The sequence below is a fragment of the Rattus rattus genome, chromosome 10 (genome assembly GCF_011064425.1).
Source record: "Rattus rattus isolate New Zealand chromosome 10, Rrattus_CSIRO_v1, whole genome shotgun sequence".
In the NCBI taxonomy this organism is placed as follows: Eukaryota; Metazoa; Chordata; class Mammalia; order Rodentia; family Muridae; genus Rattus; species Rattus rattus.
Genome location: NC_046163.1, coordinates 45613574 through 45640721, shown reverse-complemented (window position 1 = coordinate 45640721; position 27148 = coordinate 45613574). Strand labels below are relative to the sequence as shown.

Below are 27148 nucleotides of genomic sequence, written 5' to 3'. Positions count from 1 at the left end.
CCTTTTTCCCTTACTGCTTTTAATATTCTTTCTTTATTTTGTGCATTTGGTGTTTTGACTATTATGTGACGGAGGTGTTTCTTTTCTGGTCCAATCTATTTGGAGTTCTGTAGGCTTCTTGTATGCCTATGGGTATCTCTTTTTTAGGTTAGGGAAGTTTTTCTTCTATGATTTTGTTGAAGATATGTACTGGTCCTTTGAGCTGGGAGTCTTCACTCTCTTCTATACCTATTATCCTTAGGTTTGATCTTCTCATTGAGTCCTGGATTTCCTGTATGTTTTGGACCAGTAGCTTTTTCCGCTTTACATTATCTTTGACAGTTGAGTCAATGATTTCTATGGAATCTTCTGCTCCTGAGATTCTCTCTTCCATCTCTTGTATTCTGTTGGTAAAGCTTGTATCTACAGCTCCTTGTCTCTTCTTTTGGTTTTCTATATCCAGGGTTGTTTCCATGTGTTCTTTCTTGATTGCTTCTATTTCCATTTTTAATTCCTTCCACTGTTTGATTGTGTTTTCCTGGAATTCTTTCAGGGCTTTTTGTTTCCTCTCTATGCTTCTACTTGTTTATTTATGTTTTCCTGGAATTCTTTCAGGCATTTTTGCGATTCCTCTCTGTAGGCTTCTACTTGTTCTCTAAGGTAGTTCATCATGTCTTTCTTGAAGTTCTCCAGCATCATGGTCATATATGATTTTGAATCTAGATCTTGCTTTTCTGGTGTGTTTGGATATTCCATGTTTGTTTTGATGGGAGAATTGGGCTCCGATGGTGCCATGTAGTCTTGGTTTCTGTTGCTTGGGTTCCTGCGCTTGCCTCTCGCCATCAAATTATCTCTAGTGTTACTTTGTTCTGCTATTTCTGACAGTGGCTAAACTGTCCTATAGGCCTGTGTGTCAGGAGTGCTGTAGACCTGTTTTCCTCTCTTTCAGTCAGTTATGGGGACAGAGTGTTCTGCTTTCGGGCCTGTAGTTTTTCCTTTCTACAGGTTTTCAGCTGTTCTTGTGGACCTGTGCCTTGAGTTCACCAGGCAGGTCACTTGCAGCAGATAAGTTAGTCTTACCTGTGGTCCCGAGGCTCAAGTTCGCTCGCGGGGTTCTGCCCACGGGCTCTCCGTGGTGGCAGCAACCAGGAAGATCTGCGCCGCCTCTTCCGGGGGCCTCCGTGCACCAGGGTTCCAGATGGCCTCCGTGTTTTCCTCTGGAATCAGTAATGTGTGCAGAGAGCAGTCTCTTCTGGTTTTGCAGGCGTGTCTGCCTCTCTGAAGGTTTAGCTCTCCTCCCACGGGATTTGGGTGCAGAGAACTGTTTATCCGGTCTGTTTCCTTCAGGTTCGGTGGTGTCTCAGGCAGGGCTCCTGCTGCTCCTGGGCCCTCCCCCACAGGAACCCAGAGGCCTTGTACAGTTTCCTCTTGGGTCCGCGAAGCGTTATTCTTAAAGGTCACTAAGCAGTAAGCCAATTCCTCTTTTGCTGGATGGGAAATAGATATTTTGGCATTTCATCAGAATGGTTTAACTAAGTCAGGTGTGTCCACAAAGCTGTCTTCAAAGACTGTGTGAGACTCAAATGTCCACTGCATTGGAATGATCCAACTTCAGTGTGGTTAGACACCATCCAAATGGTCAGGGGCATAAAATAGAGTAAAGGTGCGAAAGAAAAGAGTTCTTGGTTTTCCTTGACTTGGAATGCTCTTCCACCTCTGGACATCAGAACTCCAAGCTCTTGTGCTTTGGGATTCCAGCATTGACAATAGCAATTTTGTGGGCACATCTCCCATGTCATGTCTAGAAGGAACTATCCTGCAGCGGCATCCTGGTCCTCTTGCTCTTACAATCTCTCCACCCCTCTTCTTTGATCTTCCCTAAGCCTTTGGTATACAGGTTGTACTACAGACATATCGACTGGGACTGGGCACCCCAAGGTCACTCATTCTCTCTATTATATGCAGCTGAGTTTATCTGTTGTGGGGCTCCATCTGTTGCAAACAGAAGCATCCTTAAGAGAGGTGCATTGACCTGTGGATATAAGGTTAACTACTTAGAATACCGTTAACTAGAGTTATACTGGTCCAGGAAAATGGTAGTAGTAGGTTCTCCTCTAGGGTCTATGACTTCACCAGCCATGAGTCGTTGGCCAGGTTAGCAGCCACAGGAATGGAGTTCCTCTTGTTGAGTGCCCCATTAGAGAGCTATGGGTTACCCTCATGACAGAAGTGCCACCATCACACCACCATGATGTCTTGCTGAGCAGGACACTTGTGTCATTCACAGGCTCTAACATCGGGTAGAACTACTGGTCACTTGTCTCCCATGGCTGTTTGCACCACTCCTTCAGAGGACATGGGAGCCAGTCCTCAGGAGAGGAGGTTTGCAGGTCAGTTCTAGCTCAAGTCCTCCAAGATCTGTGCCCAAAGTGTAATGTCTTCGGCATTAGGTCCTTGCCTTTAAGTTCTGTGGAGCAAGCAGAGGCGATGGTAATATATTGATTGAGGAGTCTCTTGAATTCCCTGGGGCAACCATTCAAATGGGTATTTTCCAGACCTAGCACTGGGGGTTTTGCTAGTTTATGACTCTTGGGGAAATCATTATCACCCTGTGTGACCTAACTCCATTTAAAAAAAATTAAAAATTGTGTGCATGTCAAAGATAGTTAAGGAGAAGAGATCATCAATTTGAAGGGACGAGGGGGGCAAAGAAGAAGCTGAAGTGGGAGAAGAAGAGGTGTAAATGATTTAAACGTAGTTCTCATGTATGAAATTCTCAAAAAATTAAAGTTTTAAAAGAAGAGATGTGATTGGAATATGATCAAATGGCATTTCATATGTACATGGAAATGTCTCGATGAAACACTGTGCAGCTTTATAAACTTTATACTTTGTGCAACTAGTATAAAGTAATGAAATCAATATTAAAAGCAAACAAACACACTTCAGTTCTCTGGATCCCAGACTTCCAATTGTGGGTGGAGAGCTGTGACCACCAAGTGCCTGGCCTGAGGTACTCCTGCCACCAAGTGGCATGGCCACATAAGCAAACTGCTACGGAGAGTCCCTTGCCTTGCTCTGCTCCTGCTTCATCTGTGCTCTGGTGTCTGCTGATGCGGGCTGGAGAGCCCTAACACAGGAGGTAAGGAGCCTAGCATGTTGGGACTGACTTTGTGATGCTTCGTTCTTCCTTCCAAGGTGTTCTTCCTGAACAAACTTGTGAAGGAGAATTGACTTGTGCTTGAAAGTGCCAAAAGGGGAAGTCGGAGACCAAAGTTTCTTGGAAATGATTTTTGGCAGCTGGGTGGAAACATTTGCTTCTATCTGCAATGATCGTGACTTTTTTTTTTTCCTGAGAATCAGAAAGGGTGGGTCCTTCTACGAAGATATAGAAAGATCCTGCCTTCTCATGGGAAAAAAAAGGGACGAGATTAACATAAAAGCGGATTGAGAACAGGAAAGAACTAACAGTAGCTCAACTCTTCTACAGGGAGAAGCCACCCAGGAAAGGAACCACAGGGAGTGGCAAGGAGATTGACTGCAGCTCTGCTCTGCTCACAATCCCTTTGCACACCTGGGTACGTAAGCACCCGATTTGAGGGACCAAGGGCAGGAAGACCAACACCGCTGAATCCAGTAAAAGGACAACCTCACTCCTCAAAGACTGTAAGTTGGACAACAGTACTTTGGGGACACCAAGGGATTGTGCTTAGTAAGCCACTTCCATAGATTTTCCTGCCTTCCTCTGTCTCCTCTTCCCTAAATTCATATTGCATTCATTTTTGACCATTCTTCTCCAACTGCGAAACTATAGCTCCGAATTTCCAGGATCTCTTGATCTAAAATAGTTTTTCTTCCTAGGTTAAAATGCAATTTAAATGAGCACCTACTATATACTCTGGTGACGTAGCAGTTCTCAGCTTGGCATGTAGGTTTCACTCTGTACCATCCCGACTGCTACCCTGGTGCATGTGGTTCCAACCAAATATTCCTCACAATATATAAACTGTTTCGGTTTACCTTATGTTTGCTTAATACAAGTCTGTTCTATTGAAATTTTATATGGACGTTAAGTAAGAGAAAGAGGGGGGAAATCAGAAATGACAGCTAATGGAATGGAAAAAGCATATACAAGCAGGTAGGAAGCCCAGCAGACTCATTCCCTGACAAACAGGTACAATGCCCCAGGCACCATTCCGAGAGTGATGCCTGTGTCCTTGGAGCCCAAGAATGATAGAGATAACGGATGCAGATAAAGCAGAATTACCTTTATAGTAAGAAAAGATGCATCAAAAAGAAAGCTTTGGGGGTTGGGGATTTGGCTCAGTGGTAGAGCGCTTGCCTAGGAAGCGCAAGGTCCTGGGTTCAATCCCCAGCCTCGAAAAAAAGAAAAGAAAAAAAAGAAAAGAAAAAAAGAAAGCTTTGGTTCACTGATAATAGTGGAAGAAAATCCAAACTATCCATTTAAAAATTATGTATAAGGGGTTGGGGATTTGGCTCAGTGGTAGAGCGCTTACCTAGGAATCGCAATGTCCTGGGTTCGGTCCCCAGCCCCCTCAAAAAAAAGAAAAAAAAATTATGTATAGAAAATCCTATGATGATTATGATTCATAAATTGTTTTATAAAGCAATGTGTTTTATGTAGTATGTTATATATGTATATATTACTTTTTAAATCTATATGTATTACTTTATATAAATATATAAATCTTACTTTTTAAATACACACACATATATATATACATATATATATATATATATATATATATATAAAATATCACTCACTAGTTCTAATAAGAGAGAGAAAGAAAGAAAGCTGGGCATTAAGACAGCACAGTGGCTTTATTTCACAAAGCCCATGCCTCCCTATTCACTCCGAGCTGCAGAATGTGACTAAGGCTTCAACCTGAACAGGATTACTGTTCTTTTCTTCCACTGTACTTTGAAAGCTACAGAGCTGAGAGACTGAACACTTCAGACAGCTTATCATTTGTATGGATGACCGCTGTATATTCCGTCCCCTTCAAGACCAGAAGCAAGAACCTCAGAAAAAGAGACAGGGGAGCCCCACTCTTGCTTCAGTTCCTAAAATAGAACAGCAGAGTTTTAACCCACCTCAGTAGGGCCATTCCTCAAATGTATGAGGGCTAAAGAGGACGCTCAAAGGTTAAGAGCACTGGCTGCTCTTGCAAAGGACCCCATCCATTTCTAACACCTATTGGTGACTCACAACCCCCTGTAACTCCAATTCCATGGACGCCCACACCTTCTGACTTTGGCTGGCACCAGGCATTCAAGTGGTGCCCAGACATACATGTAGGCGAAACACACCATACACATAAGTAATTTTTAATAGTCATAGCGTAGAGTGAGAGGAAGAAACAAGAATACCTGAAAGTGGCTCTTAAAACAGAAGCACACTGGGAATCCCTCTATGGAGACAAGACTAGGAAAAACAGTTCTTGGCCTTCAAGAAACCGAACCTACTTGTCATTGAGTCCCTACACTGCCCTCTGGCACCATGACGCTTACTCTTAGAGAATGTGATGTCCCTATATTCACATGTCGCCACCTAAGTGAGGAAGAGGCATGGTATACTCTAATCACGTTAAAGGGGAATTAGAATGTAGAGTGAAGTGCTGAGCTGTGTTTTGTCAGCTGTGAGAAGAGAAGATAGCAGTGAAAATTACAGATGGCTGTAGGTGGAAAAGATCATAATCTCTGTACAGAAGGAGAAATAAGCAGGAAGACACCAGAGGAAGATGGTCACAGTGCTCTGTGGTTGCATGCTGACAGGAAAGCAGCAAGGGCAGTGTCGGGCGAGATGGAAGGGTAAGGTGAAGCCTCACTTGCCAAGAGCCTCGGGAGCCAGATAGAGTCGCTGAGATCACATGTATCACGTGTTAGAATTCTCGTTGCATTTTTAAAAATAGTTGAAAATAGATGATTTTTCTCACGTAATAAATCCTAAGTACGGTCTCCCCTCCTTTTACCCCTCTCAGTTCCTCCTTCCCCACCTCCCATCCAGATCTACTCCTTTTCTGTCTCTCGTTAGAAAAGAATAGGTTTCTAAGAGATAACAACGAAATGTAGGAATGTACATTTTAAGAAAAATTTCCATCTGTTGTTGTTTGAATATGTGGGTGCAGAGTGTTCTGAAATGGAGAAAAAATTACATAATATAGAATTAAAATAGAATATATATGCCAAGATAATATAAGGTATAATAAAAGCAGTTAAAGTTGTGGCCTCGAAATCTGTCAAGGCTAAAATGAACGAGGTTGGACACAAACACGGTGATGAGCCTGGGCATCGCTGCTCAAAACCAAGTGAAATAATTCTTCTTAATCCCAGAAACCATGGGGGTAAAAAAAGTAGCAGTGATTGGCGCAGGGGTCAGCGGATTGGGCGCCATTAAGTGCTGTCTGGATGAGGGATTGGAACCTACATGTTTTGAGAAGAGGAGTGACATCGGAGGACTGTGGAAATATGAGGTAATTTTATAAATATTTTCAGAATATGACATGATCTGTGTGTATGGGAGTTGTTTCTATTCAACTCGGAAATAAAACTCTGAAAACATAAATTGTCCCTTAAGTACACTTTCCAAATTAGTGATAAATCTTTCGATAAATTTGAAATGTCTTGGGGGACATGCACAATCCTATTTAATTTTGTGTCCCTCACAACCCCACGTATAACATTCAGGATATTGAGATCCAAATTTTGCCTAAGAGTTCTGAAACTCAAAGAACATGCATGCGAACAGTTTTCTGCCTCGAACAAACTCTTAGTTGTGGCATTTTCTTCTGTATTGTAAATCATTCCATGTGTTGTTTTGTGTCGCTTATTAGTTACTGGGAAGGCATGTCACTACCAGGAAAGGTGTGTATGCTTGCTTACAGAGTCAAGAATAGTAGCTTAAAAGAGTGGGCCTATCTCACAGTGTCTCCAGGAGTTAGAAGGGTGAAGGGGAGTCTTAACTTGGGTGTGTCTTACTGAAGCACGATATAAGATCATTAAGAGCAGTTCTTATTAACTTGACACTTTTATCTTAGTCATCATTATTCCTTTATATTTTAATATATTTTAAACCCAAATCCTATAAGCATCTCATGCTCTATTACATTCTCTTAAATGGAATCCCCTCAGTTGGGAGACAGATTTTGCCCATTGGTAGTTTCTCATTGGATCCTTCTTTGTGTTATTTTTCTACTTTTTCCTCAGTTTGTGTTATGTGCATACTTGGAACCTGCTATTTCTTTCCTGGTGTAAAACAATCATTGCTACCACCCCCATTAGTAAAGGAGTCTAATGCCCTCATCCTGGTGAATTCTATCACAAAACCTGAAAACGAAATTGTGACTTTTCAGACACCTCAATTTTGGTTCTCTAGTGCATGCCCAAAGCCATGGGTCAACTTGTTTCCTTTAGGAAAAATCAAAAAGTGGAAATCCTGGGATATACAAATCTTTAACCTGTAATACATCCAAGGAGATGACAGCCTTCAGCGACTATCCCATCCCTGACCATTACCCCAACTACATGCACAACTCCAAAATGATGGAGTATCTCAGGATGTATGCCAGGCACTTCGGGCTCCTGAAACACATCCAGTTCCAGGTAAGGAGCGAAACCCCGCCCACTGCCTTCCCATTGGTCAAGGCAAAGTTCACACACAGAGCCAGCTGGGCAGTTTCAGTCTGCGTTTCCCACCTGCCCCCAATGCTCACAATTTGCCAAGATATGTTTGTCTTATCTGCCCACCATATGAGCACTGGCCCAGCTGGAACCCAAATTCTAAGTTTTTGCTCATTTTTGTAAAGTAAATATACATAGGTCCTAGAAAATAAAGCCAATGCGTTTGTGCTCTAATGAGCTGTGACATTTGGGATGTGATCATTTTAGGAATTTTATGTGCACACAATTCCTAAGTACCTAGGAGCCATGTAGAGCTACTTAAACATAGAATTCTACAGGAAAAAAAAAATGTCGTAGAGATAAGGCTTTGTTTGTTCTTTGTTTCCTAGACAAAGGTGTGCAGTATAAAGAAACGCCCTGATTTTTCATCTTCTGGTCAATGGGACGTGGTGGTAGAGACTGGGGAGACGCAGAAAACCTACATTTTTGATGGGATAATGGTTTGCAGTGGTCACTACACTGAGAAGCACTTTCCTTTACAAGACTTTGAAGGTATCTCTCTAATGTGTGTGTGAGAAAAACCTTAGGATTCTAAATATCTTAATGCCTCTCCTATCATAGGCATTGGCCAAACGGTGTTTATACAGAGTAGATCCAAGAGGGGGCATCATAAGTTCATAGGACAGTCAGGGAAGGTCTAGCAACAGAGGTAAAGACAGAGCTGTAAACCAGAGTTCCTAGGACAAACAAGGTCCAGGAGAGACGTTCATGGATGAGGAAGCAGTGGAGGAAAGACAGTAGATTGGCAATCCTGGAGAGAGCTTAGGAGTTGGTCCACACTTGGAGTGACTAGGAGAAGCCTGTAAGAGTTAGTGGGAAAGCATTTCAGTGTGTGTGTGTATGCGCATACATGCAGGAGAGGCAATATATAATCATCTCTGCAAGAGTGAGGAACATTAATAGGGGAATATGGTTGAATCAGAAGCATCAGGAATAAAGACTTTAAACAGTCCATTTCAGAGATAACAATGAGGAAGACTGACCAAAAGAACAGAAGTAGGATTTGTGGAGATAATTTAGAAGTCTTTGGAACACTCAATGAATGACAGATTATGCATCATGGAATTTTATAATTTATGGCAATTATAATTTTTGAAGTCTAACTTTTCCAGAATGCCTTGAAATGTCTGCTTATATTTTAGAGAGTAGGGAGTGGCCACTAGCCAGATGTCACTGATGAGCAGTTGATATGTGAAAAACACAAAATTAAGATGTTTCCTTTGTAAAATATTCACCACACTTAGAAAACACAGTAGAGAATCTCACCAATAACCATATATTAGCATCTCAGATTATCCTGGATTAAGTAAAATACGGACTAAAATTACTACCATTCGCTGTACTTTTGGGCTCCCCGGACTTTAAAACTGCATTTTAAAATGAATGCTTCACTCCTTCTTTAAAAGGGGAACAAGAATACCCTTGGTAGGGAATAGGGAGGCAAAGTTTAAAACAGAGGCAGAAGGATCACCCATTCAGAGCCTGCTCCACATGTGGCCCATACATATACAGCCACCCAATTAGATAAGATGGATGAAGCAAAGAAGTGCAGGCCGACAGGAACCAGATGTAGATCTCTCCTGAGAGACACAGTCAGAATACAGCAAATACATAGGCGAATGCCAGCAGCAAACCACTGAACTGAGAATGGGACCCCCGTTGAAGGAATCAGAGAAAGGACTGGAAGAGCTTGAAGGGGCCTCGAGACCCCATATGAAAAACAATGTTAAGCAACCAGAGCTTCCAGGGACTAAGCCACTACCCAAAGACTATACATGGACTGACCCTGGGCTCCAACCTCATAGGTAGCAATGAATAGCCTAGTAAGAGCACCGGTGGAAGGGGAAGCCCTTGGTCCTGCCAAGACTGAACCCTCAGTGAACGTGATTGTTAGGGGACGGGCGGTAATGGGGGGAGGATAGGGAGGGGAACACCCATATAGAGGAGGAGGGGGAGGGGCTAGGGGTATGTTGTCCCGGAAACCGGGAAAGGGAATGACAATCGAAATGTAAATAAGAAATACTCAAGTTAATAAAGATAAAAAATTTTTTTAATTTAAAAAAATTCTTCTTGGGGCTGGGGATTTAGCTCAGTAGTAGAGTGCTTACCTAGGAAGCGCAAGGCCCTGGGTTCGGTCCCCAGCTCCGAAAAAAAGAACCAAAAAAAAAAAAAATTCTTCTCATGCCAGAAAAATGTAGCAGATAATGTCTTATGTGTTTTGCGTACAATACTCTGATACGGGAGAGACCAGGGGTAGTTCACTACCCTATAGGTAGGTGCCAATGGCAAAACTAAATTCTTCTTCTCTTTTGAGTTTTGTTAACTCCTTCCATTAGTTCTTTGAGCATTCCATACATTGTATTTTGATCATATTAACCCCTAGTTCCTCTCCTTAATTTCTATATCTACTCCTATCTCTCTACTCCCCTACTGCATGCTCTCCTTTAAACAGTATTAATTGAACAAGCAACTGAAAAAAAATGTGTGGCTGGCATTCAGCTGCTTCTGAATAACACCAATATACTACTTAGGATCTTTGCAAATGTGGATTTTCGAAGAGTTATAAAAAGTAAAGAGACAGTCTTATATCTCTGAGTAAAAATTACAAAAATACAATAACACTCTAAAGCGACAAAGAGTTAGCACACTGAGTAAATCTTAGAAGGGTATATTTTCATCAACTACTTAAAAAAAAAAAACTCTGCTCCAATTTTGGTCTTGGCCATCCAGTCACTGCTGTTGAATGCTTTATTCCCTGGAAGACAATATTCCTTAACAGTGGCATGAAGTCCAAGCGCAAAGAACAGAATAAAATAACATGAACTTCAAGCTTAGGAATGAAATTTATCAAGCTGTGTTTTCTACTTCTGCTGCAACTTGAGGGCCTTGATTCTTCCTTCACAGGAATCAGCAAGTTCCAAGGCAGCTGCCTCCACAGCTGGGAGTACAAACACCCAAACTCTTTTGCGGGCAAGAGAGTGGTCGTGATTGGCATTGGGAATTCTGGAGCAGACGTGGCAGGCGAGATCAGCAGGGTCGCTGACCAGGTTTGGTATCATATCCTGATTTTGCTCTTGGGTGTAACCTTGATACCTGCAGAGACTGTGAGTCTAGACGTCCTCTGCCTTTAACAGTCATGTTCCCCTTTGGATTGTGAGGACATGTTTTTCTGCTGACTAAATATGGATAAGAAAGCACAGAATTCCCAAGTAGCAAAACCCCAAGCCCATAATGCACTGGAGTAGGAGAAGCAGCAATCCAACAAGAGTCAGAAAAGTTATAATTAAATACAGGTAGCTAAATGAGAAGTCTCTAAATAAAGTGAATTTTACTGGAAGATGCTGTTTCAGATTAGAGATGAAGTTTAAAGAGCAATCGATGTCCACAAATATCGTTGGTCTGTGTGAAGGAGAGATTTAATAGTTTCCCAAAGACTGTGAAGAAATGAATGCAGGAAAGGAGGAGCAATCCTTCCTCTGCAGGAACTGTTGCTGACTCGTAAAGAGCATGGAAGGACAGTCGTACAAGTCAAAATTAACTCTCGGTTCCTACTTCATAGTAGGAAAAGACACAAGATTTCCAGTACTGAGCACTGGAAATTAAGTTAACCATGCCATGATTCTGAGACACCTGAGTCACTGATCTGTGACAACATCACACTGGTGATTGTAACATCAAAAAAAGAAAAAGAAAAAGCTTTCTTTTCAAGGTCTCTGTTAAATAACACAAAATAGACCAAAATATTTATCAATTTATCAAAAGATATATTCCCCCCCCTTTTTTTTTTTGCACTGCAAACATTTTGTTAGGGTTTTTCCAGTTGTAAAAGTGAGTAAATTCCACTGTGGACTTCTGTACCCAATTTTTGTTTTGATCCCAAACATTTTAAACATGTGCTTCTTCATGTCTTGGAAATTTCAAGGGAGAGAGCTCACATGGAATCTGAATACTAGCTTCAGTACAATACTCAATGTAATAACCTATTGCGGTGTTGTGGGTTTTCTCTATATTTTGGGACCTCAGACACTTCAGACACCTAGTATAGCAGGGGCAAATGTCACAAGCCGGGTAGATCCATGACAAACATTAAGTTAATTGAAATGACTTTCAGTAAGTGGATCTTTTACGTTGTGGTTGTTGGTGGTTGTCTTTATATATTTTATTCTTTTTAAAAATTGTTTTATTTATTTACATTTCAAATGTTGCCCCTCTTCCCAGTCCTCCCTCCAAGAGTTCTTCACCCCAAATTCCCTCCCTTTTGCCTCTGAGCGAGTACTCCCCCATCCTCACCCCCACTTTTATCTTCCCCCACCCACACACCTACTCTCCAGCTCCCCCCGCCCCCCTCACGGATCTCCGGTCCCTGAGGCATCAAATCTCTACAGGATTGGGTGCATCCTTTCCCATCGAGGCTCAATTAGGGATAGGGGAAAGAAGGTGAGGGGGACAAGGCAATGCGAGAAGTTAATTCCGTTTCCTCTAGAACTTAAAAACAAAAACAACCAAACAACAACAAAAATCTCTGAGGATCTGCTTAGCAGCTAAATTCTCACTAAGCAACTACTCCTCTCTTGAAGGTTTTCCTCAGCACAAGACGAGGGGCATGGGTATGGAGTCGAGTTTGGGATCATGGGAACCCCATGGACGCCTCACTCTTCACGCGTTATAATAGAGCTGTCCAAAAGTTCTGCCCCAGATACCTGATCAACAGACAGATGGAGAAAAAGTTAAATGCAAGGTTTAACCACGCCAATTTCGGGCTGCTGCCCCAGCACAGGTAAAGTTGTGAATTTGAAGCAGACAATACTTTTGAGTAACTGGAATAGTTAAGTCAATTAAATATGTCCTCATATTTGGGAGGAGCAATACCATTAACTCCACACAGTATTTGTTTTTATGGGGAATATCCAAATTATTTCCTTCTTATTGAAGGCTCTTTGTGATCCCACTAATGTAGTGACCTTCAACCTCTCTGATGCTGTAACAGTTCCTTGTGTTTTGGTGGGTGACTCCCAACCATGAAATTATTTTTGTTGCTACTTCCTAACTGTAATTTTGCTATGGTTATGAACTTTAATGTAAATACCTGGTATGCAGGATATCTGATGTCTCCCCTTGGAGGGGAGGTTGTAACCCACAGATTGAGAACCACTCCACTGAGGTGTGAGAGTTGTACAGCTAGGGAAGTGAAGACTTTAAAGTCTTGACTTATTTGAAATTCACAAAAGGTCAATATGCCACACTCTCTTGCTTTCCTACCATCTTCTGTGAACTACCGTGTGTTCACTCTCTAAATTAAGAACTCTGATTGCATGCTTACCTTTAAACCCACCATCAACCAAGACCATTACCCATATACAACAACCTCATGCCCTTTGACCTCTTCACTTGCACTGACTTTTTGTTCTATCCCATTTGCATGATTACCAGCCCCAGTCAAGATAGCCCTGAACACTGAAAATTGCAATGTTTATAGACATCTTTCCAAAACTCATTCTGTACTTGAGAATACTTAGCTTTCTTTCTTTTACCTCACACAACACCAGCCAGTTCTGTCTATTTCTGTGATCCCACGTCTGCCTTCCCTGACTCTTATGACTTTGTGGGCACTTTTCCTCTGCTGCTTCTGCTTCTGCATCTGTGTCTGTGTTTTCTCTTTCTCCTCCTCTTCCTCCTGCTCCTTCTCCCTTCTCCCCTATCCTCTTCCCCTCTCTCTTCTCCCTTCTTCTTTTCCCTTCTTCCCGCTTCTTCTCCCCTCTCCTTCTCTCCCTCTCCTTCTTCTCCCCACTAAGACATGTATTAAAAATTTCAAATCCTATGGGTGGAGAGATGGCTCAGTGGATAGGGGCACTCACTCCCAACCCTGATGATCAGAATTTGACCCCTAGAATCCACATGATGGGAAGAGAGAACTGACTCCCACAAGTTACTCTTTGACCTCCACACATGCACTGCAGCACACTTAATGGGCATAAATAAATAAATAAATAAATAAACAAATAAATAAATAAATAAAAGTTTAATTCCAGGAAAATATAATAAAGGTTTGAATTAATGAAAACAGAAAATCAATATGAATGGATATCTGGAAGTATACATACATAGTTTTGTGCTTAACCAAGGTCAAATGTATAACTTTGATTTCTTTTTAGGGAAGAAAGTATTCAGAATATATGAGATAAGTTTAATAATATTACTTTTGTATTAATGTATGAACAGGAGACTACTACTAATTCATAACTAAAGCCTTCAATTAAAATTGACCAAAGGTCTCAGCGCCACTAGTCACAAATATTCTCATTCAAGATTCATTTTTAAATGTTGCAGATGTATCTTTTAGGTCTTTAAAAATAATAGCAACTGGGGTAGCAGGCTAGTTCAGCAAGTAACGGCACTTGTCACCCAGCCTGAAACTGGAACTCACGTGGTACAAGGAGAGAATCATTTCCACAAGTTGCCTTCTGATCTCCACATCTTCACAGACACACACACGCACACACACACACACACACATACACACACGGGGGGGTGAGATCGCTAAATACATAAATAAAATAAATCAATAAATCAATAAAATATTAATGTCAACTTATTTTACATAGTATCAAGAGTAAATAAATACAGCAAAAATTAACATACATTTAATCCAATCACTTGGGAGGGAAAGGCAGACAGACCTCTGTCAGTTAAAGAGAAGCCTGAACTACAAAGTGAATTCCAGGCCAGCCAGGGTTACATAGTGAGTTCCTGACTCATTAAATGATGAAAACACTTTATTCCTTGAAAAAATATTATTATCTAAAGATATTTAGTATATATTAACAAATCTGATCTGGTGTTACAACATTCTTACAGTTCTACAATTAGGAAAGTGAAATCAAAATGTTTCATGGCTGGTCCAAGGTCTCCCAATGGGTAAGAGACTGAACAAGTATCACAGCTCGGTTCTGAATCAGACAACCAGCTCTTTACTAATGATCTATGTGGCCTTCTGAGGATGCCGAAAAGCAGAATGAAAATCGTTGACGCTATGCAACATTTCCCACAGCTTTTGCCTATGCTACTACATTTTTACTAAGAAGTTGCATACCTATCTCTTTATGCACAGAATTCTTGACCACCGAACAGTTCTCAGTGATGACCTGCCAAGTCACATCATTACTGGAAAAGTGAAGGTAAAAACAAATGTGAAAACATTCACCTCAACATCAGCCATCTTTGAGGATGGAACCGAGGAGAACATAGACGTTGTCATCTTTGCCACAGGCTATAAATTGACATTCCCTTTCTTGAGTGATGACTCAGGAATACTAGACAGCCAGTACTCCATGTTTAAATATGTCTTCCCTCCTGAGCTAGAGAAGCCAACTCTAGCTTTCATTGGAATCCTACAGCCAGCAGGAGCCATCATCCCCACGTCTGAGCTCCAAAGCCGATGGGTTGTGCGTGTGTTCACAGGTATGTACCTGTCTTCCCATGAGTATAGTGTGTCCAAATTCTCTGTGATTTTAAAAGTAACACAGAGGTCTACTATTCTGTTGATTTCTCTAATTCTGCTAAATTGTCTGAAATTTCACCATTAAAAGTAAACTACCATGGGTTCCTCTCAAGGTTGATACTTCATTTCCAAGAGAATTCTATTAAAACTGAAAACACAAATTATAAAAACTGTAAAACCAAGAAAATCATAATGAGGGTATATTTTAATGTGACTGTCTACTTATCTGTTTCTTTTCAGCAGAAACTAATTTAGGGTAAGGTTTTATGGATACAGAAATGATCCAAAGTAGGAAAACAAACAAGAGATGAACTACCTGGGACACATTTCAGATATGTAGTAACCAACTCCAAGTTTGTGGTTCATATTCTCAATTTGTTTCCCAAATAATTACCCAAAGTGATGCTTCTGAGCAGAACAGGTTGACTAGTAGAATGAAATAAATCAAGGTCAGTTTGCAAGGAATTGCCGGGCAGCGTCTGAGATTGAATCACATACAGCCTTCTCCTCCAGGCCCCAAACAATCTTGACCAAGTTTTCTATACTTTATTTAATGAGTAACCAGGGTTCTTCCTTATGAGGACAGTTCCTCCTCAGTCTGACACACTGTGACAAACGTCCTTGCTAAGGCCTCAGCACTCATTAATGTGGCAATTCCCCAAGCGAGATTTGAACATGTTTCCATGGTGAAGTGGAAATAGTGGCTCCTGAAACTTCTCTTATGCCATTTATTTTTTGAAGTTTCAGGTGAACCCATTTGAAGCTTATTCAAAGCTCTAAAGCATAGCTCTATGTTTCTGTTTTCTGTATTTCTTGCTTCTGTTTGTCTTGATGAATATGTCTTCTTTGCTGACTCCCATCAAATGGATAATATGATAATGAACATATGAGAAAGTAGTTACACAATTTCTTACAACATTTATTATACTTTGGGTCTTCTATTCATATTGAATTGCCTTTTGGTAAAGAAAATTTATCTGATGAACTATTCTAGTAAAATATACACATCCAGAAGCACATATACCACACACTGAACAGTTTTCACAAATCAAATACACATACAACTATGTGTATACACATACACAATCAACTGCGAAGTAGATAAAAAACAAATGGAATAACTAAAATTCAGAACTCACTCTTTTTGCATTTCCAGTCTCACCTTTCTCCAGTATCACCGAAGAAAACAATGTTCATTTCTGATAGGCAGCTTTAATTTTCCTTTGTGCAAATGGAATCATAGATTATATGAACACTGGGGGCAGGGCAGTTCAAGCAGATAGTGGAGAGATGTGAGGGGAGGAAAAAAAATGGGTGAAGAAAGCGTTGGCCAAAATAAAGTGTGCACAAGGAAAATAAATATGAACCTATGGTCTCACAACACAAGTAAAAATATAGTAGAGGTGGGCAGTAGAACACAGTAATCTAAAGGAATTGAAGGAGGAATGCTGGACGACTATGCACTATGTGATGTCTGGCTTCTTCCTCTTAGCACCATATTGTCAAATGAATCCTTGTTTTTCCAGTCATTTTCTTCACTTAAAATATAGCACTCCATATTCTTATCCACTCAATATAGGCATATGGGATATATGTATATGTATATACATACATACATATACATGTGTGTGCGTATGTATACATACAACTTATTTTATATTAATGGGCCACTTAGAATTATTATAAACACTGATGCATGGAAAAGGACACATGTGTATTTCATTGAGTAAGTTCCTTTTCATTTGGTATATTTGTAGAACAATTGATGTTTCACAATGTATGTATACATGTACAGTAGTAATTTAAAGTGTGCTTCATGAGCTTTCGATTCTGCAGTCCTGTTCCTTTTCATGCTTTGAATACTCATGCTTAAAAATGTCTTTTGAAACTTCTGAGGAATCTTGTGTGTAGGTCATATTTTTGCAGATACTAATTCCGTATGACACCTGGTGAAACAACAAGGCAAACAGTCTATAAGCATCATGCCTACAACTGTCCTGTCTTTCTAGCATAATTTAACATTCTGTTGGTTTGATGTTCTTTGTCTGTGACACATTCGTACATACAGAATTTCTGTCTGCAATTACTTACTCTCCTTTCAAAATGTGGTTATCCCAGTTCAGGGTTCGTTTCTATCAGTGTATAATTTCGGAAAGCACAATAAAAACTAAGAGATGTTCTCAACTCAAAAGACAGGGAAAATGCATTTGGAATGTAAGCTCAATGTTAGGCAATGTTCAGATACATGAAACTTTGAGTCAGGTCCCAGTTTGGGTTGAGGATCTTTGGAAGACTATTAAAAACACCTGAAAGGTATTCATAGTATTCAGGAATGTTGAGTGTACACTTAAACTCTATTTATCAGAAAAGAAAGCTAAATAACTTAAGAAGTGACCTTCTGGGCGTAGGTGTAGAAGAAATTCTCTTCCTTTGCAAGGTTTTTACCCTGAGGCTTTGATTATTAATTTTATAGAGGTCTGGAGATTCCGTTCTATTTCAGAATCATTATTTTTGTTTATGTGTGTACCTTGGTCCTCGTGTCAACCCTCCAATACTTATATATTGTTTTCTCAGGACTCCAAAAGTTATCAAAGAAAGCCATGATGGCCGACATCAACAGAAAGCATCAAGCAGACAAAGAGTAAGGAGCCTAATTTTCTGTAAAAGTAAATGAAACCTGTTCAGATGGGGAATATTTGGTTTTGCTTTTTATATAGTTTACACCTACATGTGTCCTAATATAATAAGCTTAGCTTAGTGATATTCTGTTGACATTTTTCACGTGGGTCTGATTGTGGAACCTAAGTCTGACACGATGTGTTAAATAACCACAGAACACCAAGTCTGCATGATGAGTAGAAAATAAACTCACTGTGGAAATAAGAATAGAGGAAACTAAACCTATACCTACCAGATATATCACTTCTCAGTATTTACCCAAAAGACTCTAGGCCAGCACAGCATGGAGTCAAACTGCATATTAGTATGTACGGCAATCCCTAGTCACAGTTAGCTCGGTTAGAAACTCAGTGTCCGGAGGAATAAGGTGAAATTGTGTATTATGTTCAATCTAAAGTAGAATAAAGTACACCACTTGCAAGAATAGAGATATAAATGAAAAGGGTGTTGTATTTTTCTCTCATTTGTTGGTCCCAGACAGTACAGATAAATACAGTCATACGTACCGGTGACTTGGAAATAGGAACAAAACAATCTGGGTCACTAGAGAGAACAATGGGGTGAGAAAGGAAGGGTAGGGAGGTCAGGGTCGTATGCTCAAAATACATCATATACTTGTATGAAAGTTCTCTTAGGTCACCCTGTGTCATTGTTTAAATTTTTAATTTTTTAAAAGCAGAACAAAGAAGGGTGGATCATACCTAGAAAATAGCATTCTGCAGCCCTTCTCTTTGTCTCCTGGTGGATCTGGTTTATCTTCTGGTCCTCTCTGGTATTCCCTAAGCCTTAGAGAGGGTAATACACATACCCTGCCCAGGGTTGAGCACTTAGCCATTGCTTGTTTTCAGACCCAGCAGTCATGGAGTCACCACCACTCCTTACAAAGAGAAACCGCTCGATCAAGGCTGAGAGTAGCATTATTTGCCTAAGAGTAGAGACACAAATGTCTAGAAGGTAGTTTGGAGCCACCCAGGTTTAACTACAAAATAGTAAATTCTCTCGTATCGCCTCGAAACTCGTCATTCCTGGAGTTATGACCGGGCTTAGAGGACGAGGCATCAGTCTCGTCCTGAGGAGCAGGCCTCAGATCCAGTCAGAGGCTGGTTGGTTGCTCCCTGACCAGTCTTGCTGTTGACAGACCAGTGGGCAGGGCTTGACTGGCAGGTTCACAACTGAGTAAGATCAATAATGGCCACTCTTCCTCTGCAGCCATGAATTCGGTAATAAGCGCTTTAGTGCTGCTTTCCTTAGCCTTATTGCATCTATTTCTAACTTACTTGGATATTTTTATTCATTTTTTTATTATGTTTATCTTAAATGATACAAATTTATCTCCTCTCAACATTGTGAAAAGTTCTAATTTTTTTTAAATTGAGGCACTTTCTATTTGTGGTCCCCCCCAACCCCCAGACATAATTTAAAAGAGTGGTTTCTTGGTTTTGTATTCTTTTATTTTGAGATAGGGCCTCATTTCCTAGCCTAAGCTAGCTTTGAACTCACTGCATAGCCCAGGTTGACCTTGCACTTACTATGATTCTCTTTCCTTGGCCTCCTGAGCACTGGGACAGTGCGTGCCACTGTGCCTGCTTGCAGAGGGGCTTCTAATTCTCGAGTATTTGAAAATTACAAAAAAATCGATAGTAACTTATACTTATCTAGGAATATCCAAAGGAAGAACTGTACACAGAATTAGTACATGGAGAAGACAGTTTACGCAGTTTGGAACCATGAAGTAAGCAATGGAGTTTCCTACACTGTGACTTGTATACTCCTTGGTAATTTAATTCTTACGATGGAATTGGATTCTGTATCTACAAGGGAAATCCAGATATGTCACTCCTTTTTATATATGCCAGTCACTCTGCTGGGTATGTGGAACTTTAAAGCCCTCAGAGATTTACGTCATGTGTTAAGAGACCATAGTGTGCCTAAGGGAGTTGAGGAGAGTGTGTTAAATTAAGATTTGACAAGTGTAAAGCAGCGAAGAAGCAAATAAAAGCAAATTGTACTGGAATCTCGGGGACAGTGGTGACTGAAATATCTAATGCTTGTGTGTTTCTGTTCCCACTCCAGCGCTATTAAAAATCTCAAAGACTCTAGCCGCCGAGTACAGTTCATCGACTACATGGATGAAATTGCTTCTGAGATAGGTGTCAAACCCAATTTACTCTCTCTCCTCCTCTGGGATATAAAGCTGGCCAAGGAAATCTTCTATGGTCCTTGCACCTCCTACCAGTACCGTCTACAGGGGCCAGGGAAATGGGCTGGGGCTCGGGCAGCCATCCTCACTCAGAGAGAACGGATACTCAAGCCCCTGAGAACCCGTGTGGTCAAACACTCTCGGGCCTCCCTCTCTCATCTGTTCTGGGTCAAAAGTGTTTGTGTTGTCAGTTTTTTCTTTATTTCCGTATTAGTTATCATGCATCTCACAAATCTGTAACCTCATATTGATGTAAATATTTATGCAACTAGTTTTAATTAAGCCATGTATCTTAAGATCAGTTAAGGATAAGGGGAAACATGTTTATTAGGCAAGTTTTACAACTGGATTTTCAAATGCACATAGAAATACTCCAACGATGACTTTATAAGGAGAGGCTAAAAAGGTACATTTACTACCATTTTATTGCAAACGTCATTTGAAATAATTTGAGAAGCTTAGATGTAACATGACCATGAAGAATAATTAAAAGCAGAATGAATTTGGTTTATTAAAATCTCAGAGAGACTGTTTAAGCAACAATAAACCTTAAAAGTACATTTGACAGTCTCAAAGCATCTTCCCCGTTCTGACGCCCTAGAAAAATCATAGCTGTTTCTAGCAGTTGTTTGTTTGTTTGGTTGATTCTTAGTTTTAAGACTTGGTCTCAGTGTGCAAGCAGTCTGGGATGGCCTCATGTTCATGCATTTTTACTACCACTTGTTGAGATTGTAAGCCAGTGCCAGCCACTAGGCACTACCTGAGAAAGATTTATTAGTAGAAAGATGTGATGTTCGTCAACTTACCACTTAATCAAACAGCACTATTTGTAAACGGGCTACCAGTCAACCTGACACATTGCAGCTCCTGATGTGTTGCACTAGGAACAGATATTTCATACTGCTGCCAGAATGTTTAGCATGAATTAAATTAAGGAACAACTGAGAAAATGAGAGAAAAAGAACCAACATTCCCAGTAAATCTTAGCTCTATTCCAAATAAAGGAGACTACAGTGCTATAATGATCAATGAAAATACCTGAACACTAAATGACAACGCTAACATAAACGAGGGGATTTTAAATGTAAACATGGTCTTATTGAATAATGAATATTGTATAATGGTGATACTGTGTGGTATAATAGCATTGTGTTTATGCAACAGAACATTCTTATTTCTAAGAGATAGGGGAAAGTAGGAGTTAAGTACCATAATGTGGGCATTTTATTTGCAGTATATGTTTAAGTTTATCTGCAGGTGAGAGACAGAGCAAGAGATACAACAGAAAAATGCTAGGGACAGAATTTCCACAGATGGTGATTCTGGTTAAAAGTTGTACAACTGTTCATAGCACTAATCTTTCAGACCTTTTGTAAACTTGAGAATTTCAAAATAAAAAAATTAAAAAACATATTTTCCACAATGATCTATGTCCTAAGATGAGAAAGAGGTTTCTATGGGTGGCTCTTCTAAGCAATGACCATATACTAAACATATATTCTGTGACAGCCTTGGTCTTGATGCTCCAGAACATTAAGACTGCAGTAGACTGTTCACTGTGAAACAATTATCCATCAGCCATTACCCCTTCTGTTGTGTAGCTATTTCCTGGAAACTGAAATTTCTTTCCTGAATGAAGATGGGAAGGTAGTGCTTTGAAGCAAAACTCATAACACTGAAGACAATGAAGCTCGAAAGGCCCAGGAAGTTCCTGAAAAGAATGGTACTCACTAGGCCCCGCCCCAAGGTTATAAAGGCCATAAACAATAGCCGAGGAAAGGAGACTCTGATAGAATCTCCTTGCAAGCTGGAAAGACAGCTCCAGAAATTCAGGTTGTGTGCCTCATCAGTGGTGTCTTTGTTTGGTGAAGCCTCAAACCCATCTCCAATGGCTGGTATAATTTCAGGTACTTGGTATACAGTAGTGTGGAAAAGGAACTACACAAGAGATCTTCAAGTTCTTGTTTACATAACATTATGTTCTTGATTTCACACTGAGCATCAGAGAAGTGTCAGCACAGACTCTCTTCTTACCTGTTTTGCATTATTACTATCATTAGTTAAGGATTTCAAGGCTATAATCTTAAAGCCACGTGTTCCTTTTACAAAGAGTCATTTTACTGAGCTATAGCAATCAAACCTATAAATCTACCAACCCCAGTAAACTACCACCAGATGCAAGGTGTGAGGAAAAAATGAACTGAGAGTGCTCAATCTAAGCTCTCCTCATTACTTAGAGTCACAAAAAATGGCTTCTGCCTTGGATCTTTGACACAGGACCTGGGTCAACATCAACCCAAATATTGAGTGAAGCAGAATGCATTTCTTGCTCTTAGATGTAGAACAAAGCTTTGATGCAAGTCGGCCTTTTCTTTTCTTCTTCTTCTTCTTCTTTTCTTTCTCCTCCTCCTCCTCCTCCTCCTCCTCCTCCTCCTCCTCCTCCTCCTCCTCCTTCTTCCTTCTTCTTCTTCTTCTTCCTCCCCCAAACCTCCTGAACAGTACTACTCATTGCTCATTGGCCCTTATGAACAGTACTACTCATTGGCCCCTGCTTTGAAGTCAGAAGCCTGGAATACATATAGACCATACTTAAAGCCACATCCAACAGCAAATCACAGATAATCTTCTATCTCAAGCTGCACCAATTAGAATTTGTCAAAAGCTCTTTCTTGTCTCTCTGTCCTGCCTTCTCTGGTCAGCAGCAGTCACTAAATGGTGCCATCTTCGGCTGCAGTTCCTCCAAGGTCCTCACCCTATTCTCATGGGAATGACATGTATTAAGCCCCATTGCCATCTTTGGGAGGGTTCAGAATATGATGCTTCTGCCTATGACCTGGTCTACATTATGGTCTTCTTGTAAGTACGAAAAATGTATATCTGCTTGAGGAGTAACATAATTAAAATACCTTGTCAAAGTTTCTCTTAAACACTCTATCATTCTTACCTTTATATGTCCAAATTCAGTCATTCCACAGTAAGAGTTCATACCCTATCATCCTTCCCCAACAACCAAAATCACTACCTTCCATGATCCCTGCTCTCCCTGTAGAGACATGATGTCTCTACTGTCTGTGTTGTTGCTGAGAGAACTCCTCAAGGATACACATTTAACCTATTCCTGTTTTTACTTCAGATTGTCACCAAGGAAAGAGAATTCAGCATTGGCTTTTCAAACATTTTGGAATTGTCACGTAAAGAAATGTACTAATCCTGGGTGATCTAAGAAGACAAAACTAGGGTTTATAAGAAAATATTCTAGAGAAATAGAGTTCTGCTCTGAGTACCAGAGATTCTATACATTTTGTCTAATATCCACTTATCAGTGAGTACATACTATACATGTCCTTTAGGGTCTAGGTTACCTCACTTAGAATGATGCTTTCTAGTTCCACTCATCTGCCTGCAAAATTAATGTTGTGCTCATTTTTAATGACTGAGTAGTATTCTGTTGTGTAAATGAACCCCATTTTCTGTATCCATTCTTCACCAAAGAGCACACATGGGCTGGTTCATGGCCCCTCAACACATAGGTAGCAGAGGACTGCCTTGTCTGGTCTCAGTGGAAGAGGATGCACCTAATCCTGTAAGGACTTGATGCCCCAGGGAAGGGGAATGCTGAGGTGGGTAAGGTAGGGGGGGTACCCTCTCAGAAGCAAAGGGAAGGGGAGAGGGGGTGAAGAACTCTTGAAGGGGGACCTAGAAGGGGTGCAACATTTGGAATGTAAATAGATAAAAATAATTTAATAAAAAATTAAAACCTAGAGTAACTAGAAAAAGCAGAGTAATTTTTGTTGCGTGTTGTGGTTGTTGGTTTTTATAGATATGGAGTTTATGGTTTCCTGATCTGCAGAGAAGGAAGTCCAAGGCATAAGTTTCAAAGGAGAAGAGTTTGGGGGGAAAAACAGGATATGAGATGCAACCAAAAAAAATCAGTAAGTCTAAAGGATAATAGAAAATAAATAACTGAATTTTAATAGATAAGTATAAAATAACAAGAAAACAGAAAATTTAATAAATGAAAATTTAAAAGGTATCCACCTCCTCCTTTTAATGAGGAAGAACTGATTAAACTAAGAGCCATTTAAAGGGTCATGTAAATCTACTATAGAAGAAGATTCATAAACTATATACTTGTATGAAGGTGATCTAAACGGAATTGCCAAGTAAGGGCAGGGATGGTTCTGCAACTGGATATCTTTCATCACCAAATGAAGCTTCCAGTGCTGCAAATGTGTTGCATCTAATCCAACTAATGACCAGAGGGGCCTGTGGGATCCCCTAAATAACCCAGGGTATTGTCAAAGTCATTGGTCTCTCTCCACAAACTGACAGTAATGCCCTGTTGTAGAACACACCACCTACACACCTCACCAAACATGGAGTTAAACTGGTGCCTAACTGAAGCCTTCACCCCTATAGACCAGTATTCATGGTATAGGAAGGTACTCTGCTGTTGGGAGTGATGCCCTTGAAGCCCTCCAATGTTGATGTTATTATTATGGTTAGAATTAAGTATGACTGGGTTCATGGAAAATCCCCAGCCAGCTGCAGAAGACTAATACAAACCTGGTGGTCAGGATGAATAATGATATGAAAGAGCTAAAACCAACATCCTGCTGACTAATAGATATGACAAACCTGTGACTTTTCTGACAACCTGTCGACATCAGCCTACTCCCTGACCACATGAATATTGTGTTCTTGGCCTGCGTAAATGTTTCTTATTTCCCCCCTCCCTCTGTTACCCATGTTATGGTATAAATTCAGCCTTGGGAAAAAATAAAATTGTTGCCTTGATCAGACTCTTGGCGTCCTTCTTCATGTCTCTTGTCTTGCATTCTCTTCCAGGTACCTTCAGACCCGTCACGTACAAATGGTGCCCAACATGGGCCTGTTTGGAGGTCTCCTGGAGGAGAACACCGTCCCCCGTGAATAAGCAGGCCTGTCTTCCTGGTTTGTTGGAGCCTTTGCTCCCCCTCAGAGCTTTTGCTCCCCCTCAGAGCCTTTGCTCCCCTGCTTCTGGCAACCATGGACTGCACAACCTTGGTTCAGAGGCTTTGTGTGTGTTTCTCCCTGGACGATGCAGATCTCAGTGGTGAGTGATGGGACAAGCATTCTACAGTTACCTTTTGTGACAGGACTCAGGAAGTCACTCAGGACGTAAAGAATAAGGTTTTAAAAAAAAGACATAAATAGGTATCCCATGCATGTTATGTCAGAAATAAGCAAATCCCAACTCAGTGCAGTACAGTATCAATAACTGAAAGTTAAATATTATGTGGATACATAGGAGGAAAAGATAACATGTTGACTGTCATTGTTGACATTTACAAAATTAATTCTAATAGACAATTCAACTTGGGTTCCTGCAACAATCATAATTGCGTTATCCAAAAAGTCAAATCCTACGAAAGGTATCAAATTGTGGAAGAACACATATCTCAGCTGTCCTGGAGTGGGTGGTAGAGCTTCCAGTTCTTCTTGTGCGACGGCCATGGACTCGAAGCGATGCAGTTCTTTGAGCAAGCAGCCCCTCTCGGTGGAGTGCAGGCTGTAGATGAAGTCGTGTGTACCTTGAGCCGTGTTCACTCTGCATGCTAGCAAAGGAGAAAGGAAACACCCATCCAGTGACAAACTCTTCTAGCTACAGTGACTACAAAATGGGCTAGTTCAATAACAACACAAAGCTTGTGCGAGTAAACAACCAATATCTAATTTGATTTAAGATCCACTTCATGAAATAGAATCTGTCCCTGACACTATTTGGGTGACCAAGAATCTGAGCCCAGATAGGCCAGGAACCTAGGGGAAAGTTAAATACTACTTTTCTAAGAAAGAAAGAAAGAAAGAAAGAAAGAAAGAAAGAAAGAAAGAAAGAAAGAAAGAAAGAAAGAAAGAAAGAAAACAATATATTCATAACATCGATATCATGATGATATTCTGCTAAACTCGTAGATCAGTGCACATAGGTCAATGCATCATCAGAGAAGTTTCCTCCTGCAGCAGGTGGGAACAAATACAGAGACCCATAGCCTGACAATGTGCAGAGAGCGAAAGACCTTGGAACACTCAGTCCTAAACTAAAATGGATACACACACACACACACACACACACACACACACACACACATGGAATCCCTTGGAAGAGGAAGCAAGAGGAGATGCAAAGATTGTCAGAGCTAGAAAGGACAGAGGACAGCAAAGGAAAGGAGCCTTCCAACCACAGCTCAACCTAGACACATATGAACCCATAGACTGTGGCAACATGCATGGGGCCTTCACAGGTCTGTGACAGATGTGCACACAGTGCTGAAAGAAGAAGAGGACACATGCTTCAATCCCTAACCCAGAAGCTATCTGCAACTGATAACCACTTGTAAGTGAGAATTTAATTATCTCCAACGGAGTCTAAGGGAGATACAAACCACCTTTAAGGGCAGGCCCCATGACCAGCATTAGACAGTCAATACAAAATTAACTTAACAGAATCTTTGAAGGCCCATTGTCTCCTAATGCTTTCTCAGGAAATTTTTATTTCTTTTTTATTTTACAAATCTTTTATGTGTATATTATGACTTCCAGTTTTATGTTTCTATGGGATTCCAGTGTGTACGTGTCTGTGTGTGTGTGTGTGTGTGTGTGTGTGTGTGTGTGTGTGTGTGTGTGTGTATCTGTGTCTACATATTATTTGTGCCTTTCTGGGGGGGTCTCTTTCTTCTGTTTGTTTCTATTTGGTTTGTTCGGTCTTGTTCTACTTCGTTATTATTTTTAGATACCTCTTTATTTTGTAAGGGGAGACAGAAGACATGGGTACAGAAGAGACAGGAGGTGGGGAGGATCTTTGGGGAATTGAGGGAGAGAAGACTATAATCAGAATGTGTTGTATGAAAAAAATCTTCTTTCAATTGTAGAAAAATAAAAAATTAAAATGTAAATAGCCACTTGTAATCTCTAAGGTATTCAGATATTACTTTATTTTCTCTCAGTTGATGTGGTTAGTCAAGTATTCATAGTAAATTTAAAGGGTGCTCAGAATGCAAAAAAAAAAATAGCCCTGATTCATATCCATGATTGGATGGGAAGACTAACCA

At 40.5% G+C, this 27148-nt stretch overlaps 1 protein-coding gene across 1 annotated transcript; it reads left to right on the top strand.

Moving 5' to 3' along the window:
• Positions 1-6338: 6338 nt before the first annotated feature.
• LOC116910900 (dimethylaniline monooxygenase [N-oxide-forming] 5-like) lies at positions 6339-24993 on the top strand. The gene is made up of 9 exons (XM_032914666.1): positions 6339-6473; positions 7414-7602; positions 8010-8172; positions 10585-10727; positions 12258-12457; positions 14789-15138; positions 17753-17819; positions 19931-20293; positions 24906-24993. The coding sequence occupies exons 1-9, from the start codon at positions 6339-6341 to the stop codon at positions 24991-24993; spliced, it is 1698 nt and encodes a 565-aa protein (XP_032770557.1).
• The last annotated feature ends 2155 nt before the right edge of the window (positions 24994-27148 follow it).

What these genes read in the sequence shown, in the direction of transcription:
- LOC116910900 (XM_032914666.1), top strand. Translation starts at nt 6,339, where the DNA reads ATGGGGGTAAAAAAAGTAGCAGTGATTGGCGCAGGGGTCAGCGGATTG. An exon ending in TGAAACACATCCAGTTCCAG is followed by an intron (nt 7,603 to 8,009) that starts GTAAGGAGCGAA and finishes TTTGTTTCCTAG; the next exon opens with ACAAAGGTGTGCAGTATAAA. An exon ending in AAGCATCAAGCAGACAAAGA is followed by an intron (nt 17,820 to 19,930) that starts GTAAGGAGCCTA and finishes TTCCCACTCCAG; the next exon opens with CGCTATTAAAAATCTCAAAG.